The following is a 17042-nucleotide window of genomic DNA, read 5'->3' as shown; positions in this document are numbered from 1 at the left end:
ACAAACACGTGCGTGCAAACACAGACTTATAAACACAAACACGCACAGCGGCCATGGTCAATCCACTGCTGGATGAAGGCCTCCCCCAGGCCGCCGCCATCGCTCACGATTCTGCGATGTAATAAAGCACCCAGCACCTGCACACACACACAGGCACGCACGCGCACAAACACACCGGTGTGTGTGTATATATATTACCAATTTTCACTAATGTTATCCATGGCTAGGAATCCGACCCAAGTCACTGGGTTTGGAGCGCAGTGAGCTAACCAACGTGCGGCCAGTCCCCACGTGAACACACATTGACTGTTGCGGAAAACATTGTGTGCGAGCACCTGTTAAAGCCGGCACGACACACCAGAGGATGGTGTTTCCAGCACCATGCCTGCACGCTTTTATCTCTTCCCCCCCTACCACGATCAGGTTTACACACTGTATCAGTTACTCGTTTGAGGCTGAGTCAACCTTAAAGAGGCCCAGGCGCAGGCAACCACATGCCACTGACGTTAGCCATGGCCAGGAATCCACCCAGGTCGCCGGATCGTAGCGCAGCGTGGCACTTCCGCTTCTCACACCCGAACTCAGACAACGCTTCAGTATCCATGTATTCCCGCTACGCAAAGAGGGAAACAAATTACGGCTCATGTTGACATGTTAACAAAAACTGTTTATCGGGATTAAAAGTCGTCGGGTGAAGTTTATCGTCGTGGCAAATGTAGTCCTTTGGTCACGATCACCGCTGCCGCTCTTCACATGAAAGCTTTTCATGGAAAGTGTTGTGTCGTAAAAAATAATAATGTATATGTGTGTAGGGGAAAGGAGGGTGAGGGTTAAAAAAAAATCAATGACATTACGGATTTTTTCTATTTGATTCTGCGGGAGGCCTGAGACTCACGCTGTGATGCAGGCGCTCACAAAGGTCATCTCATTGTGCTGAAAATGTTCGCCTGAGTCATGCACACTCCTCATTCACCGGCCCGCTGATGGATTTATACCGCACCCACGTTATGATGTGTGTGTGTGCGCGCGCATTTAGACACGCGTTTTTATTTGCACACTGACGTGGTGTAATGGTTCGCAGTCCGGACTCGCAACCCACAGATCATCAGTTCAATTCCATTCCATCTCGTGGCGCAGTGGTTAAAATGGTGTGGCAACATTTCTTAAATCTCCCACTCAACCCACCTGTATTTGTCCACAGTTGGTTGATCAGCAGGCCGCATGTGGTGGGGTAAAGTGTGGGAACTCTCACCTCTCACGAAATATCTTGCCAGTGTGGAAGAGGTAGCCCGAATAGCCCCCCCCCTCCAAGCTGCACTCTGCCAGGCGGTGGCACGAGCAACCAATTTACAGCGCTGCGTCTTTACCTCTGCTTTTGTTTGCCGGGCGTGCGCAGCGCCCGGTCGCTTGCGTCCATCCGTCTGCGTCCAGGAGCACGCGTCGTTGTTTCCCCGACTCTGACGCCGTTCGTTTCCTTCGCTCCGTTTCTCCGGTCGGGAAATATATTTCCGCGCACGTTCATTCGCCTCTCAAGAAACGCTTCTTGAAAAACAAAACGCGGCGCGATTGCGCGCCGACGAATTTGTCCCGCTTGCTGGAAGTCTGCCTCCACCGTCGTTTTCAAGTTACGTGGGGAGGAAGGATGTTAAAAATTTACGGTGCGGCGAGCAAGGAAAAAACCAAACCCTTTCGAAATTGCCAGGACCATTGCCCCCGCCACCTGGGCAAACCGCGCTTATTACAGTAGGAAAAATAAACAACACGCGTGATGTAATTTTACATACACTGCTATTACTGCAATACATGGTTGCAAAAAATATATAGATTTTTGTTGTTTTATATATATGTGTGTTTATTAATGGAACGCTGCCGTGGTTGTGGCGCGTGCAAATTCAATATTCTCCAAACTAACGAGCACCTTCAGGCGCATGTTGTCACTAAGGAGCAATCCATTACCGCCTCCCGTGCACCGGAGAACCCGCAGAATTTACTTATCAACAATTTTCTATTCCCCGTAATGGCATTTAGACGTAATAACCCATTCGTGTTGTGCGGGAAGCGATGATTTTGAAGCGCGGCGAGTAGAGGTGGCCGGGCTGCGGTGGCGGTGACTCGTGACGTTACTCGGCAAACGGCGAAGGCGCAGCCCGCGCACATGCTCGCTCACGTCACCGCTGGCAACGGGGGCTTTCGCAGAGTGTAGGGAGCTCTAGACAGACCCTTCTAAGAAGGTATTGTGGCCGAACTCTTCTGCGCAGGCCAGACGTGGCACACCTTACCCCCACCACCCCGCGCGACCTGCCATTTGGCCGCTGTGGTGCACCCATGTGTGCCGCTGGGTGGACAGAGGCCGGGCAGATTTGAGAGGTGGACCCATTGCTTACATGGCGCGCCGGCCGATAAAACGGCAAGCCTCTGGATTTCAAATCCGCTGTGCTGCCCAGGCATAAATTGCGCTCGCTGGATGCGACTCGCCACAACGTTGAGACTGAAGGCCGTTACGGGGGCCGGGCCGCCCACGATTTCACTTTTCATTCCGTCGTCTTCCGCTGCTCCCCCAGACTAACGGCGACGAGATCTCGAGCCGCCTGGAGAGCACGCTGGGAAGCTACGACGAGATGAAGGACATCATCATTCACCAGTCCAACCAGAGTCACCTGGTCGGCGTCGCCAAGCCAGCCGGAGGATCTGGACAGTCCGGAGGAGGGTCCGCGGACACCACAACAACCGGCGGTGCGGAGAAGACCCGGCCGGGCGTGCCGGCGACGTTGGACTCTTGCGGTGGGGCGCAGCCCGCATCGCGCGGGGATCTCGGTGAGGGCTCACGTGCCGGGTGTCCCGCTTATGGTGTTGATGCTCTGTGTAGGTGTGGGTCGTGCGTAGAAGCGTGTCATTGTCCTGCACTGGGTGATATTGTGCGTATGTTGAGCTTCTTTCGCACCGTACGTAGTCAACCGCGCTAATCAGGGGTGCGGGGAAAGGGCACCAAACAAAACAATAAAAGCAGTTGTAAAGAAATGAGTTTTCAATCTAGGTGTAAAAGTGCCTAGCTCCAGTGGCTTTCTAATATCGGAAGTAAGAGCGTTCCAGACGGCAGCGGAAGCGCATCTGAAAGTGCGCGATGTAGTGACCATTTTTGTTCGATGGTTGGCCAAGGAGAACTGGAATTTGCGTGATGACGCTTGATGCTCCTTGGCAAGATCAGCTATTGCGGTTCATTTGTGACAAGCACCTTGCGTTTGGTGAGTGCGATCTCATCATGTATCGTTCTGCAACCGGAAGCCAACGCAGCTCAGCGAGCACTGGACGGACACGGTTGGATCATCATCATGAGTGATGATGACATCATCATGAGTGATGATGGCATCATCATGAATGATGATGACATCATCATGAGTGATGATGACATCATCATGAGTGATGATGACATCATCATCATGAGTGATGTGGCCGCAGCGGTGGCGTAGAGGTTAGCGCGATGCGCTGTGAAATCGGCGACCTGAGGACGCGGACAACTGAAGTGATGAATGATTATTTGGTTCTTTCGGTTAAGTCACGTCTAAAGATAAAATAATAAATTAAATTAAATAATAGAATACGACGTTTCGATTGCAACACAAGCAATCATCATCAGGTATAATGAAATAGCGACATAATATCTAACCAGAAAACTATAGACAGACATATTAGCAGACAGATATCACAAGATACATACATAGCGAGAGCAACACAGGTGACAGAGAGGGGTGATCGTCTCTGTGGGGTGGCCTTAAATAGACAGAGAGGGGGCGGAGGCAGAGAGAGGGAGGGGGGTTAGAAAAAATTAGCATATCAATGAGTGGTCCAAAAGAAAACGTGGTGCTGCGAGTACGATGGCACAGCAAGCAAGCCTGAAAATCAGGAGAAAGACACACTAAAATTAAATAACCTAGTAAAATATCGAAATGTAATGTAATACAACACAGAGGGTCGGTCAACACACAATTAACGCATAGCCTGGTTGATTACGTATTTCAAAGATTGCTAAGTTAGAATTTAAGTGTGAACATTCTAAAGAGGACACAGGCAGAGAAAACAAGTCGCCAGAGAGAGAGAAAAAAGATAAGCTTAAAACTTCCCCGTAGAAGTGGTTCAATCTTAATTTTAGAACTTTCGTGACTGCAGGAATTATTATTTGGTTCTTTCGGTTAAGTCACGTCTAAAGATAAAATAATAAATTAAATTAAATAATAGAATACGACGTTTCGATTGCAACACAAGCAATCATCATCAGGTATAATGAAATAGCGACATAATATCTAACCAGAAAACTATAGACAGACATATTGATGAATGATATCCGAACTCATCCTGGGTGCATCGTGTTACCAACCCACACTCACTGGCGTGGTGAAGTATGGTCAGACAACCCCCATAACTGACACTCCATGGACAACCAATAGTGGATTGACAAATAGGTGTAAGTTATCAATGGATGATTGCGATGACGATAATCATCATCATCATCATCTGCATCATGGTTTTCAGGATCCAATGGAAATTCCTGAGGTTCAAAGAGCCAAACTAAGAACATCTCACAAGACGGATGACACAAAAATATGATTAAATAAGAGTAAAAGAGACAATATTAGGTTCCCTAGAGAGGGTTGATTTAAATTCGTTTCCCCTAATATCCACTGTGTGTTGAGGATCTCGCTCGCTCGCCCACCCACCCACTCGTTCACCACACTGCAGGCCGCCTCATCTCTCTCTTTCTGCTTCTTCCCTCTCACTGTTCTACTTTGGAATTCCTTCCCAATGTCTCTTTCCCCCCCCAAAGCTCTTACAACAATAAACTTGCTCAATTCAAGAATCATGTTACACACTTATCCATTACAACTTTAATAGCGGTGACAAATAATAATAGGGTTTACCCTTTCTGGCAATAAAACAGATATAAATGTAATAGTGCTGTTTATTGCTGGCCCCTTGACGTTTTGGGCCGTTGGGCCCTGTGGTCAGAAACCCTGTTACACAAACAAGTATGATGACATAAATGATGAGCATTACGATGATGATGACGTCAGGATGAATCGTGACAATGTTGACGATGATGAGTCGGGAATGGACTCCTAACAAGAGGGGCTCGTGAACTTTCCTCTCCGGCGCCAGGCTCGGCTTCGGCCAGCGGGTCCGGTCGTCTCCAGCAGCAGCAGCGCCACCGGGGGACTCACGGGCACCCTGAGACGCAGCACAACGGGACGCGGCCTGCCACCATCGACCCGGAATCAACGTCGACTTCATCATCATCATCAGCTGCATCGTCTTCGTCCTCCTCGGCAGCCTCCTCCTCCTCCGCCACCGCCGCCGGCTCCCGCGACGGACACTCTCGACCACCGCGATCAGATAGCGCCGGTAACAAAGCGGCACAAGCCGCGCCGAAACCAACCGCTTCGTCTTCCTCCACTGGGGGTGGCACCAACCCAGGCGCCAGCAAGGGCCTCGGCAGGGCCTCGGGAGACAGCCGCGCCCGGCACGCCCCCCGGTCTTCGTCCGAGCGCTGCAAATCCGGCAAGAGCGGCGCTGATCCAGGGACGGCCGGCGAGACGGCGCCCGGCTCGGACGGCGGAGACACGGCGAGCGGCGATCCCTCGGCCGCCATCCTGCCGTCGAAACCCCAGCTGGTGCCGCAGAAGCCCACGGCGTACGTGCGGCCCATGGACGGCCTGGAGCAGGCGCTGGTGGCCAGCGAGCTGTCCCGGGCGGAGCTGAAGGGAGGCCCGTCCGGGGGCTGCACGGAGAACTCTGCGTGCGAGGAGGTGGAGGGAGGGAGGAGCAAACTCTGCAAGATCCTCATCCCCCAGCCGCAGCCCGCGGAGGTGAGCAGTGTGATTGGCCGAGGAGGGCGAGGAGCGTGATAGGCCGAGGTTCGAGACGAGAGGGCGACGGTGATGGATGTTATGAACACGAATGTGCCTGAACTTGTCAAACTTTGGAAGCTAAGCGGAGTTGAGCCTCGTTGGTACTCGGATGGGAAACTGCCTGGAAATATAAGGGGGTTGTGGGCTTGGGCTGAGGTAGCCAAGAAATGACAGTCCAGCCATGAATTATTGAATCTATCTGTGTGGAACTTTGAATGTTACCCCGACATGACGCGTGGTGGGTTTCCTCCGGGCTCTTTGGTTTTCTCCCACGCGAGGCCAAACATCCCAAGGCAGCGGGATCCTCCTGAATCCGTGTCAAGAGGCGGTGGAGTTTCGAGACTCGACACCTCGCATTCCCGGACGGTTTTTCGTCCAAGCACTCGCCAGGCTCAAGCCTGCGAAGCTTCCAAGAGCTGCTGAGATTTGGCGCAACGGGGGGGTGGGGGTGGGTGATTTTGTCGTGGGTGAGATGTGCAAGGGCTACGGGCACCTTTAAAACGAGCGCAACGCTTCGCGGCGTGGCTCCATCTCGTGCACACTTACGGAAGGTTGACGCCTCCGTAATTATAGACGGCAGAACAATGTTTATTCCGCACCGCTGCCGACTCGGAACACGCCATCTGAGCCGCGACAAGCGGAGCCAGCCGAGCGCCGTCGTTCGTTTCACGGGAAGATGTAACGGTGACATCGAAACGGTTCGGTGCCCTGTCCCGATTGAGACTCGTGCATGTGCGCGCAAGTCCCCTGTGCTTGCCCATTATCTCGCTTGGCCTCGGCGCAACGCGCGTCCGGGCGTGCGGCGGCTAGAGGCCGTGTGAAGCGTCTGCCTATTTATCGGCTCCGGGGGGGGGGGGGGGTGGAGGCACTTTGGATCGCAAGTCTCCACTCTTAGTTATTTGTCTGGGGCCGCGGGGGGCCGGGCTCTGTGCCTCGCTCTCCCTTCCCCCGCAATCCGCGACCTTCCGACGTCCCTCGCGTCCGGGGAAATTTGGGTCATCGAGGCCGGCGTTCGCGGGCGCGCTTCTGTCGCGGCCCGGCCACGCGTTGCAAATAACCAAGGAATTGTTTTTATTTGGGGGGGGGGGAGAGGGATGGGGGGATGGGGGAGGGCGGAGGGGGGGGATGGGGGAGGGGAGAGGGGGGAGCGGGGATGGGGGGATGGGGGAGGGGGGATGGGGGGGATGGGGGAGGGGAGAGCGGGGATGGGGGAGGGGGGGATGGGGGAGGGGGGATGGGGGGGATGGGGGAGGGGATGGGGGAGGGGGGGATGGGGGAGGGCGGAGGGGGTGGATGGGGGAGGGGGGGATGGGGGAGGGGGGGATGGGGGGGATGGGGGAGGGGGGGAGGTTGCGCGAGGATCAGGCTTATTTCTTCTTTGCGAAGTGCACAGAGCTGTTGTTGATGATCCTCCCGTGACGTGCTCTCGGGTCGGCCGGATACGGGTGGCTCAAACCGTCAGCAGCCGTGCACTTGGCGGCGAGGGCATCTGCTCCTCCTCCCTCGGCGAGACCCGGGGATGACCTCGCTTCTGCGCCCGTGTTAGGCGTGAGCGACGCGGCGACTCCTCCGTGCCGTGGCTTACTCGCTCGACCTTTGGCTCTTCCTCTGCTACCGCTGCCATGGTCTGGAACTCCCCCTTCCCCCAGCCATCCCGTGATGTCGACTGCCCTACCCAAGTCCAGGCTCAAGACTTTCCTTTCTTCTTCTGCCTATAGCTAACTCTCTCTCGCCCTCGATTAAGTGTCTGCATTTGTACTTCTACCATCGTGTTGTCTCAATTCCTTCTGCCCATCGCTCCCTGCTGTAAAAGTCCCTCTTCAGACTCTCTGGAGGGGCACGCTTCCTCTATTTGTACTGCGTCTTGGGATGCAGACACAACGAGGTGCTTTATCAATGTAAACTCTCTTGCACAAACTTGCATACAAACCCATAGACTCGCATGAAGGTTCCTCAAATTGACGTAGACCTATGGCCGACTGTGTCTCTGAATAATATAAATAACCCTACGGTTCCCGTGCAGCCTCTTGAGATGCGGGGTGTCTTTCAGACGCCGCGTGAGTCCACGTTGCATCGCGCCGCCCTGCCGTTAGAGCCCTCCTTACGCCCGTCGCCGTGCCGTCGCGGCGTCCGGCGCGGCGAGCGTGACGCCGAGTCGTAACCAGCACCGGTGCCCCCCCCCCGGCACCCCTAACCCCCCGCCGCCCAGAACGACCGTCGCTGCCGCCGAGCTCCGGTAGCAAGAGGGACGATGTTGCGGGAGCTTTGATGATGTGATTTTAATTAGTGGCTCGGGGCGAGAAAGGGCGGTGGCACCGACCCGCGCAGGGGCCGTGCGCGCCGCCCATCAATCACGCGCGGCGCGTTTCCCGCTGCCGCGCTGCCGGTTAATTTCGGGCCGCGTCTCGAAGGGCGATCCACGCGGCGCAGGTGAGAAGGATTAATATCTTCACCTCCCCCGCTGCCTACCCGCCCGCCCGCTCGCCCGGCTCGCTCGTCCCGCCCGCTCGCCCGGCTCGCTCGTCCCGCCCGCTCGTGCGGCGGCGGCGGCGACCCGGCGAGTGGACAATTCCGCGGTGCCCTGGGCAAGTGCGCCGAGCGTGGGAATTCTTCCGCCGCCGTTCCTCCTCGCCGCTGCCTCGCGTGAACGCTTCGATAAGCGTGGCGCAGGGCAGCCTCCTCCCGCTCGGCGAGCTCTCGCTAAGATCTGCCGCGCGCTCTCCCAGGTAGGGACCCGCATTTCAGTCTTGGATTTTCGCGTATTTTGTGGCGTTTTTTTTTTTTAAAGTCGCTTTTAACGAAAAGTCTGGAATGACTCCGCCATTCCGAGTGACCTGGCGACGTTCTGCCCGAAACGTAAAACTCCACGTTCATTGTCGCAGGTCAAAAATACATTTAGAATTCAGAGTCCGTTGTCAATCCACTGCTGGATGATGAAGGCCATGCCACAGCTTGCGGTTCATTCGGGTTGTGTGACAATAGTTCCTCTGGGGTTGGTGGGGTTGGTGGGGGTCCAGGAATGAAACTCTCACACGATGGGGTTTGTAGTGCAGGGCACGAGGCCGCTGTGCCGCCTCTATCCCTCCCTGTGGAGTAAGCACACGACCACCGCAATGCGAGCCAATGCGCAGCATTAAATACTCGCTGTACCCGGCGTAGCATACGCCGATCTAACAGATCTTAGATAAAGATTTGCACATTTTTTACTTGTATTTTCCAATCAAAGATTTATCTTAAGGTAGACAGAAGATGTGAATAGAAGATAGATAAAAACATAATACATAAGATATACATCAAAAAGATAGATGTAAAAGATAAGAATAACATTTTACTATGAAATAAATACATCATGGATATTGCCTCGATTGCAATCTGAAAAGATTCAAACCCCTGCAAAGTCCACTGAAGAGGGCTATGCACATACCGTACAGCTAAAATGTCACTCTTCAAAAAATACATCGTTGATATTTCCTCTCGTGTCTCGTCTTCGGAGCCGAAGCAGACGATCCAGGAAGCGGAAGCCACTGAGTTGTTGCAGACATCCTGAGCCTCTTATATATGGAGACGATGGCTCGGTCGGGCTCGTTCGCAATAACAAATTGCCGCGACGTTATTGCAAAGGGGAGCAGGAGATTTGCCTCTCGAGTGCTGGGGGTAGGGACGCGTCGTGGCTCGAAGGGACGATGGTCGATGGCCAAGAGTAATAGCGGAGTGGCCGCCAAGGAATGGAATTCTTCGGAGAGAGGGCGTCCACTGGAAAAGATGGAGACATTCATTCAGTTTGCTGGCATGTGGTCGGTGGATCGCGACGCTGCAGGATAATGGGAGGTGTCGGTGGCTTGGGGAGGCCTTCATCCAGCAGTGAATCGACCGTGGCTGATTATTCGGCGTCCATTTAAAAAAACCTCCATGCGAGTGCCATGCATAACGGGTGTTATGGGCACGCTGTAGGCAGAACATCCATCGTTGTACTGCACTTCTGTGCTCTCACGTCCGTCTTACGCTTCCTCGCCTTCGACAACCCTCGAGGCATGAGGGGCGGCCTTCATCCAGCAGTGGATTGACAAAAGGCTGAACGAAAACAACAAGTGCATGCGGTAGTCAGACCGCCAGGCAATTACGGCAGAAGCCCCACGGTAGCCGGGCAGAGCTGAGCAAGCGACAACATCGACAGCAAGGGGCCCTAGATACGAACGGCGGCAGACACATTCTGCCACCAACCGTCACACTAAAAAGGGGCCCTTTAAACATTTTGCGGCGGTAAATCGCGCGTGGGCCGTGGGAGGGGCGGCTGCGACAGCTCATCCCCTGGGGGTCCCCCCCCCACCGCCACCGCCACCTCACCCCCTCACCCCCACCCCCTCACCCCCACGCCCCTACCCCCAGGCAGAGCGGGTGGGTGGATCTGTGCTCCCGATTAGCTCTCTCACAAAAGCACAGCTTGGGACCCCCAGCTCCTTATCAAGGTTTTAGCATCTTATCAGTGACTCGGGCTTTTATAGAAAGCTGAAGAAGCCGCTTTGTTTTAACAATCGGCAGCTGTGGTGGTGGGGGGGGCATGGCTGTTACTGATTTTATTTTGCCCGTCTCCCTCTTGCGGCCACGGAGTTGCGTAAAACGCCTCTCCTGATATTTGTGATGCTGCTGACCATTCTAACAATTAGCTTTGCCCAGGTCTGAGACAAATTAGGGCGCTTTGTGTGTTTGCGTAGATTTTATGTGAAGTGACCTTATGAACTCTATAAAGTTCTGGGCCAAAGCTGTAAATCTGCCAGTGACACCTCATGCTTTGGTCCTCTAAAGCTTTATTCATGGCTGGGTCACAGCCTTGCACACACACGCACACACACGCCCACATGCGCACATAAAGACAAATATCCCCCGTATAGCCTGAGCAGACTTTTGGGTCAAGTGCTGTTAGTGAGCACCTATGAAGGGCGGCACGGAACACGAGGGGGTGGCTGGCCAGCACCACGCCGGGCCACCTTTGTCTTCTCAGTGGCGATATTCATACACTGCACCAGGTTCTCATTTGATGCTGAGTCGACCTAAGGGAGGCCCAGGACCGATTCAGATAATCGTCACTGGTGTTGGCCGTGAGAGGGAATTGAACTTGGGTTGCCCGGTTTGTAGTGGGGCACGCTAACCATTGCACAGCACAAACGCACACCCCACACATCTCACTCACCAACACACACGAACACACGTGTGCGGCGTGAATGACACGCTGTGCTCCGCAAAGTGGGGGTGTCACGCCGCAGTGAATGGGAAATGATCACCCCGACGACACGCGGGGCTGTAGATCACCGGGCTCGACGCGCTGCCCGGGAGTGGTTTGCTGCGGCGCATGCTGCGCGTGTTGGCGGTTGTCACCTTCTCGTTAGCGACGCGCAGAGCAGAGGTGGCCGGTTGGTTCAGAGGTCAGAGGTCAGAGTGGATCCTGGATTCGAACCCAAGGTTGCAGCCGCTGCTCGTGATTAAGCCGGCTTCTCACCTGCAGTGAGTTTATGGTGTCAGCCCAGTCGCAAATGACTGCACCAAAAACGACCCATCACGTGAAATTTAGTAGTGCGCTTAACTTAGATGAATTCCAGCTCGGAGACTTCCATGCATGAATTTGACTATCGTGTGACGAGCATTACACTCACTGGCAGAGTGGGTGGACAAGTGCTTTCTTCTACTGTGGGCAAACGGATCAGTCGACAGGATTTTAAAGGTAGCTCTGTAATACCTGCTTCCGTGGGCCGTCCTTTAACGTGGGGCGCCCATCATGCTGTGACGCCGACAGCACAATCGGGATGAAATTGGGCGAAAACATAAAAAGAATATGTTTGTTGAAAGGACGCAGTGATTGGGGTATACTGTTCGTCGGGGAGCCCTTGGGTCGTCAGAACGGTTGGCAAGTGGACCGTGGTGGTGGTGGTGGTGGAAGCAGCCGCTGGAAAGGCCCCCAACTCCGTGCGATTGTCCTCTCGGCGGTCGTCCAGCGCCGAGCCGGCTCGCATGCGGAGCCATTTGGCTTGAGAGTGACTGCTGACACGTCGACGGCTCCACAGTGGATGGTAAAGACCCCCCTCCCCCCGCTGCCCCCCGCGTGACAATTATGTATTTGTGGCATGACACATATACTTAATACCCGCCACTGTGAAGCTAAATGATAAAATAATAAAATCAGAGTGTTGCTGTAACGGTCAACAAAAGTCAAAAGTGGACTCCTGCTCAAGTTAACATTGAGACAGTGCTCATCTCCTGTTCATATCCATAACTCAGTGGTGGAAATTCCACATTCCTATGGTGGGGATGAGTCTATCCACAGGATAAGTAACGGTACACTCCTTTTCTGTTGATACACATCTTGACTTACAACATTTTTTTTACGAAATTACACATTTTTTCAATTGACCAGATAAAAATCCAGTATTTGTAAAACGTTCAGTTGAGTTCACTGTCATGGTGGGGCTTGGGGTTCTGTCTTGTAGCATCCACGCGCTGCGCCCAGACACACAGCCACGTGGCCAGTGATCAGTAACGAGGCGCTATCGCCCGTTTACGCATTAAATTAATGCGGCACGGAGACTGAAGGAGAGAGTGTAAGAAAAAAATTGCATTTTACGACCGCCGCTAAAGAGCCGAACGCAGCCTCGGCAGCCCGCCGCTCCCGTGGAAGTGCATTAAAGCGCTCTCCTCCATCCAGAAATTAACTTGATAAATCATCTAACGTCGCGGATGAATAACTCAAGGTCTGAGCGCGCGCCGTGCGCCAAAGTGCGAAATGCAAATTAAACGAGCGCGTTGACCAGCGAAGGTCAGGGACGATCGCGGCCGCAGCTGGGTTCGGGGGGGGGGGCGAGCGACGGGCAATCGACACGGGGGTGGGGGGGGGGGTGCTCGCCGGCGTGCAGCAGCGACAATTACGGTCTTGGCACCGCTCTCGTGTCGAGGGGACGCGGAGGGGCGGGAAGGCGGCAGCGGCAGCGGCATTGTCTGCAGCCATAGCAGCGCGCCGCTATCGCGGGGAGGCGACGGAGTGGCGCTTATCCCGACGATGGCGTCGATTGTGGCCGCGCCGGTAATGAAATCACGGGCCTTGGCATTAGAGGGGGGTTCCCACACGTTGAGACTCCAGCGTCTAATTACGGGCCCTACGATATTGGTCGATTGGCATGAGCTTTAAAGAAAGAAAGAAACAAAAATGGGCAAACAATCTCATTGTTTGATTTCGCTTCATGTCTGAAATGTAATCGTGTCTTCGAAGCTGAATTGCTAAGCGAACAAGGGAGATAAATCATGCATGCGCGTGGGTTTCTGTTACGCTTTCTACGCTGCGCTTGTCTGTGGAAGTGTTGAATTCGTGATCATAACGTTACCATCTGAGTCACATGAGATTATGTCATGTGGAGCGTGACGTACGACGTCCTGACGGCATGGGGAGGGAGGCTGGGCTTGCGCATGACATTTGGGCTCATCGCCTTGGCCACAAAGGCTTCACTATTTTGTCGTTTGTTTTTATCACCACCGTTTCAGCAAACCCTTTGATACATTTTGGTCAGTTTGCTATGGGGTAACATTATGCTAAAATGTCATTTATATTGGATCTCCCTTACGATAATTATTGTGACCCCCTGCTACAGACATGAAAGAACTTTCAACATCAGTTTGAAGGCATTGACTTTGGCGTCGTCCCTAGTTGTGCTCCGGCTGGGCGACAGCCAGCACATTCGGTATTGGTGTGACCCATCGCTCCCCACTCACGCGCCCACCCTCCTCTCGCCCACCCTCCTGTCGCCCACCCTCCTGTCGCCCACCGTCCTGTCGCCCATCGTCCTGTCGCCCACCCTGCTCTATTCGCTGGACGCTCCCTCGAGGCATCGTGCTGCCCTGCTAGCACACCACATGTGTTGCAGCACAACGGGAAGGAAGTTCCCCCACGGCCTCGCCGCCTTTCAACCGACACGCGCCTCCAGATGCCGTGTTCGCCATCGCATGGACGCGCCCACATGCGCCCACGTGCACACACGCGAGAACGTGTGCGTGCATTTTTGTGAGAGTTTTTGACCTCGCACGTATGGGTCCCGTATGTGCGTGCGACCGTGTGTGTATGTGTGTGTGTGTGCTCTTGCCTGTGTGCATAAGTGCCTGCGTGTTCTTGCGTGTTTGCCAATGGGGGAGCGACGCCTATTGACACAAAGTGCCTCCGTTCTTTTTCAGCTCCGAGACGCAATGCTCACTCGTACCGTGGCAAGTCCTTTTAGCGAGCGCCGATTAAAGCCCGCACAGGGCACGAGTTGCTGGTGTTCACATGCTTAGTCGACCCACAGGAGGCAGAGGAAGGATTCCGATACCAAATGCCACTGATGCTATCCATGGCTGAGGATTGAACCCTGGTCAGTGGGTTAAAATATCAGCACACACGCGTACACAAATACAAAGGTATGCCATACAACCAGGCGCTATTAGCAAACACCTATTGAGGCCGGTACAGTGCCGTGGAGGTCCAACGCCCATTCTGATACCATTTAAAACTGTTGTTGTCCACGGTTAGGAATTCAACCCAGGTGGCTGGGGATTATAGGGCAGTGCACCCGTCAGTGCACCGCACCGCTTTCCACGCAGACGCACACGTGCACGCACACACACACACGATTAAAACAACACAGTGACTCATGTGTGAGCCACGTGAGGCTTTGTGAGGCCTCTCGCTCGCTCACTGCCCGCCTGCTGGACCCATCCGCCCAGCTGTTCGCCCGGTTTTGCCATTCATGTGTGCGGCTGGCAGTTGAACTCTCTGGCCTTGATGGTTGGGCATTAAATTGATAAGGGCACGCGTTCAGAGCACGCGTGTGGGGGTTGGTTGGTTGGCGTGACCGCAGAGGGGCGGGGGTGGGGACACGGGCGCTAGGGGGAGGGGAGGGGTTGAAGGCTTGGTCAGGGCCAGGTCTCTCCGCGTTTCCACTTTTCGGTTTGTCACACGCCCAAGGAATTTGTAAAATTTGTCATGCGTTCCGCTAAAGGAGGCATTCGCAAAATCGCTCATTACTTTTGATGGATGGGTATCATAAAGGGTCCCTGTGCCCCATTGTCTCTGGAATGCCCCGGTGCACATAAAGGAATTCAGATAAAACAGAGAATCTGAAGAGATACCTGGTGAGTGACCAACGCAGCAGCCTCGTGGAGGTCGTAGGTGTGGCGCTGGCAGAGGTGGCACTGACATCACGTGACGCTGCCACGCTGTGGTGGGGTTTGGGCAGGACACCCTCTTGAACAACGCCAGGGCCCCTCCTCGTCACTCACACGAGCGTTGGGGGGCAAAGTCACTGATGCCAGCGTCGAAGTCGCCGAGTGCCGACCGACGGACATTGTCGCCGTGCGTCCATGCGTTTGCCCCGTGCGTGCACGTGTATACACGTGGCGCCCGTGCGTGCACGTCCACACGTTAGACCGCTGGCCACACCACCCCCTCGTGCGCTGTGCCGCCCTTTCACGCGCGCTCGCTAACAGCGCTTGCCCCGACTGCCTCTCAAAAGCTACGGGGCGGCGGGGGGTCGGACCGCGCGTATTTACATGCGCGTAACTCGTGGAGCTTGCGGTGATTGTCGCAGAGTTGATGCTTCGGCACGCGTGCTGACCGCGTGCGTCTTACCGCGTGCGTCCATTCCATGTGTAGGGGCCGCGTTCGTTGACCTGATACATACAGGGCCCGTGCGTGTGAGCGAGGGAGAAACGCGTCTGTGTGCAGATGCGCGTGGTCGCACGCACGCTTGCCCACGTGTCTGAGCGAGCGCACACACGCGTATCCACGTGTGAGTGCACATGCTGGGTGTTTGCCAGTGGGGGAATGATGCTTATTGACACCCAGTGCTGCCCTTTCTCAGCACGGAGACCCACGGGGGGTAATTACCGCACCACCGCTCGGTCCTTTCTCTCCACCACCACTCTCTCTCTCCCACGCGTCTTAAAAAAAAACATTTCCATGCAAACGGAGACTTGCGCTTAATTAATGCTAATTGCGGCTGTTACAGCCTGTTATATGTGACTGCCTTTTTTATTCATTACAATCTGCTAAAGGTTGAAACACAATCAAATTACAGCAAAGTAGCTGTCAAATTGCCTTTAAATTTATTTAAGGATGTTTAATAATATATGTTTCAGTTCGATGCAATTTTGATAGCACGTGAAAAAATACCGTGGCTGCCGAGGTTGCGAATGCTCTCCGCAAAGAAAGCCAAAAAAATAAAACCCCACATTAAATCGCAAAACGAATATCCCAAAAGCCCGTAGGCTAATGACGAAGTTGACTGCTCATGTCTCGTTTTTTTGATATTTTGTACCCGGGGCCTTTCTGCTCGCAACACTGAGGCACGGGCACAGCCCACCGCACGCTCGCTCTGCTCTCCGCGGAGGAGCCGGTGAAATGGCTTGCGGGGGGTTGATTTGTTTTCGGCAGAGCCAAGAACTTTAGTTGCGGGGGCCGCCGCCAGGAGCCATCGTTAATTTGTTGCTCTGCAAGTGGGGTGAAAGAGGCGCGGTGGCCAGGAAGGGGGTGGTGACGGTGGTGGGTTGGCTGAAGTGAAAGCGGAGCCATGGCCCCATTCCTGAGTTTTTCAGCATTTGTTGCATTTAAAGTCAAAGGAATACTATTAAGTAAATGCTAGCTAATGAATTACATATATGTATGCCTCTTTACACACTGTCAAGGGAATATAGAATGCTGCACTTGCAAGTCAGAGATCGCCAGTTCGATTCCATCTCCCGGCATGACAGTGAACAGCAATAGGAGAAGTTTATAAATTCCACTCTCCGCTGTCCATCCTGCCGTATAAATGGCTATGCCACGGTTCGGCCGTTCTCTTCCGAGATGTCTGGCCGGCATGGAAGAGTAGGCCCACCACGGCGTTTAGGCGTGGGCTCTCTCTAGCTCCCTATAGCTGAGGCCTTTTCGCTAACAGTGGCATGAGCAAGACATTGCAGGGCTCCATCTCGACGTTTTTACCTTTGATCCTTTTATATAACGCGTGGATTTAGAGAGCAAACGCAGGTTCAGACTACATTTTTTTGACTGTGAATCAAAGGAGAGTTGGCCTCGGCAGGGGTCGTCGCGAGAAGGGATGATGGCCGCTGGCCCGGGAAGGATTCCTCATTGGA

General features: G+C 54.1%; 1 protein-coding gene across 1 annotated transcript in view; it reads left to right on the top strand.

The window, feature by feature from the left end:
• The window catches only part of AFF3 (ALF transcription elongation factor 3), a 147622-nt gene that overhangs the window by 35531 nt on the left and 95049 nt on the right, over positions 1 to 17042 (top strand). Inside the window, exons 3-4 of the mRNA XM_078863417.1 lie at positions 2562 to 2814; positions 5152 to 5858. Of these exons, the coding sequence (XP_078719543.1) occupies positions 2562 to 2814; positions 5152 to 5858 (960 nt within the window). The remainder of the gene's footprint in view (positions 1 to 2561; positions 2815 to 5151; positions 5859 to 17042) is intronic.

Source organism: Lampetra fluviatilis, chromosome 15 (assembly GCF_964198595.1).
Source record: "Lampetra fluviatilis chromosome 15, kcLamFluv1.1, whole genome shotgun sequence".
Taxonomy (NCBI): domain Eukaryota; kingdom Metazoa; phylum Chordata; class Hyperoartia; order Petromyzontiformes; family Petromyzontidae; genus Lampetra; species Lampetra fluviatilis.
The sequence above is the reverse complement of the archived record's forward strand: the minus strand, read 5'-3'. Positions and strand labels throughout refer to the sequence as shown.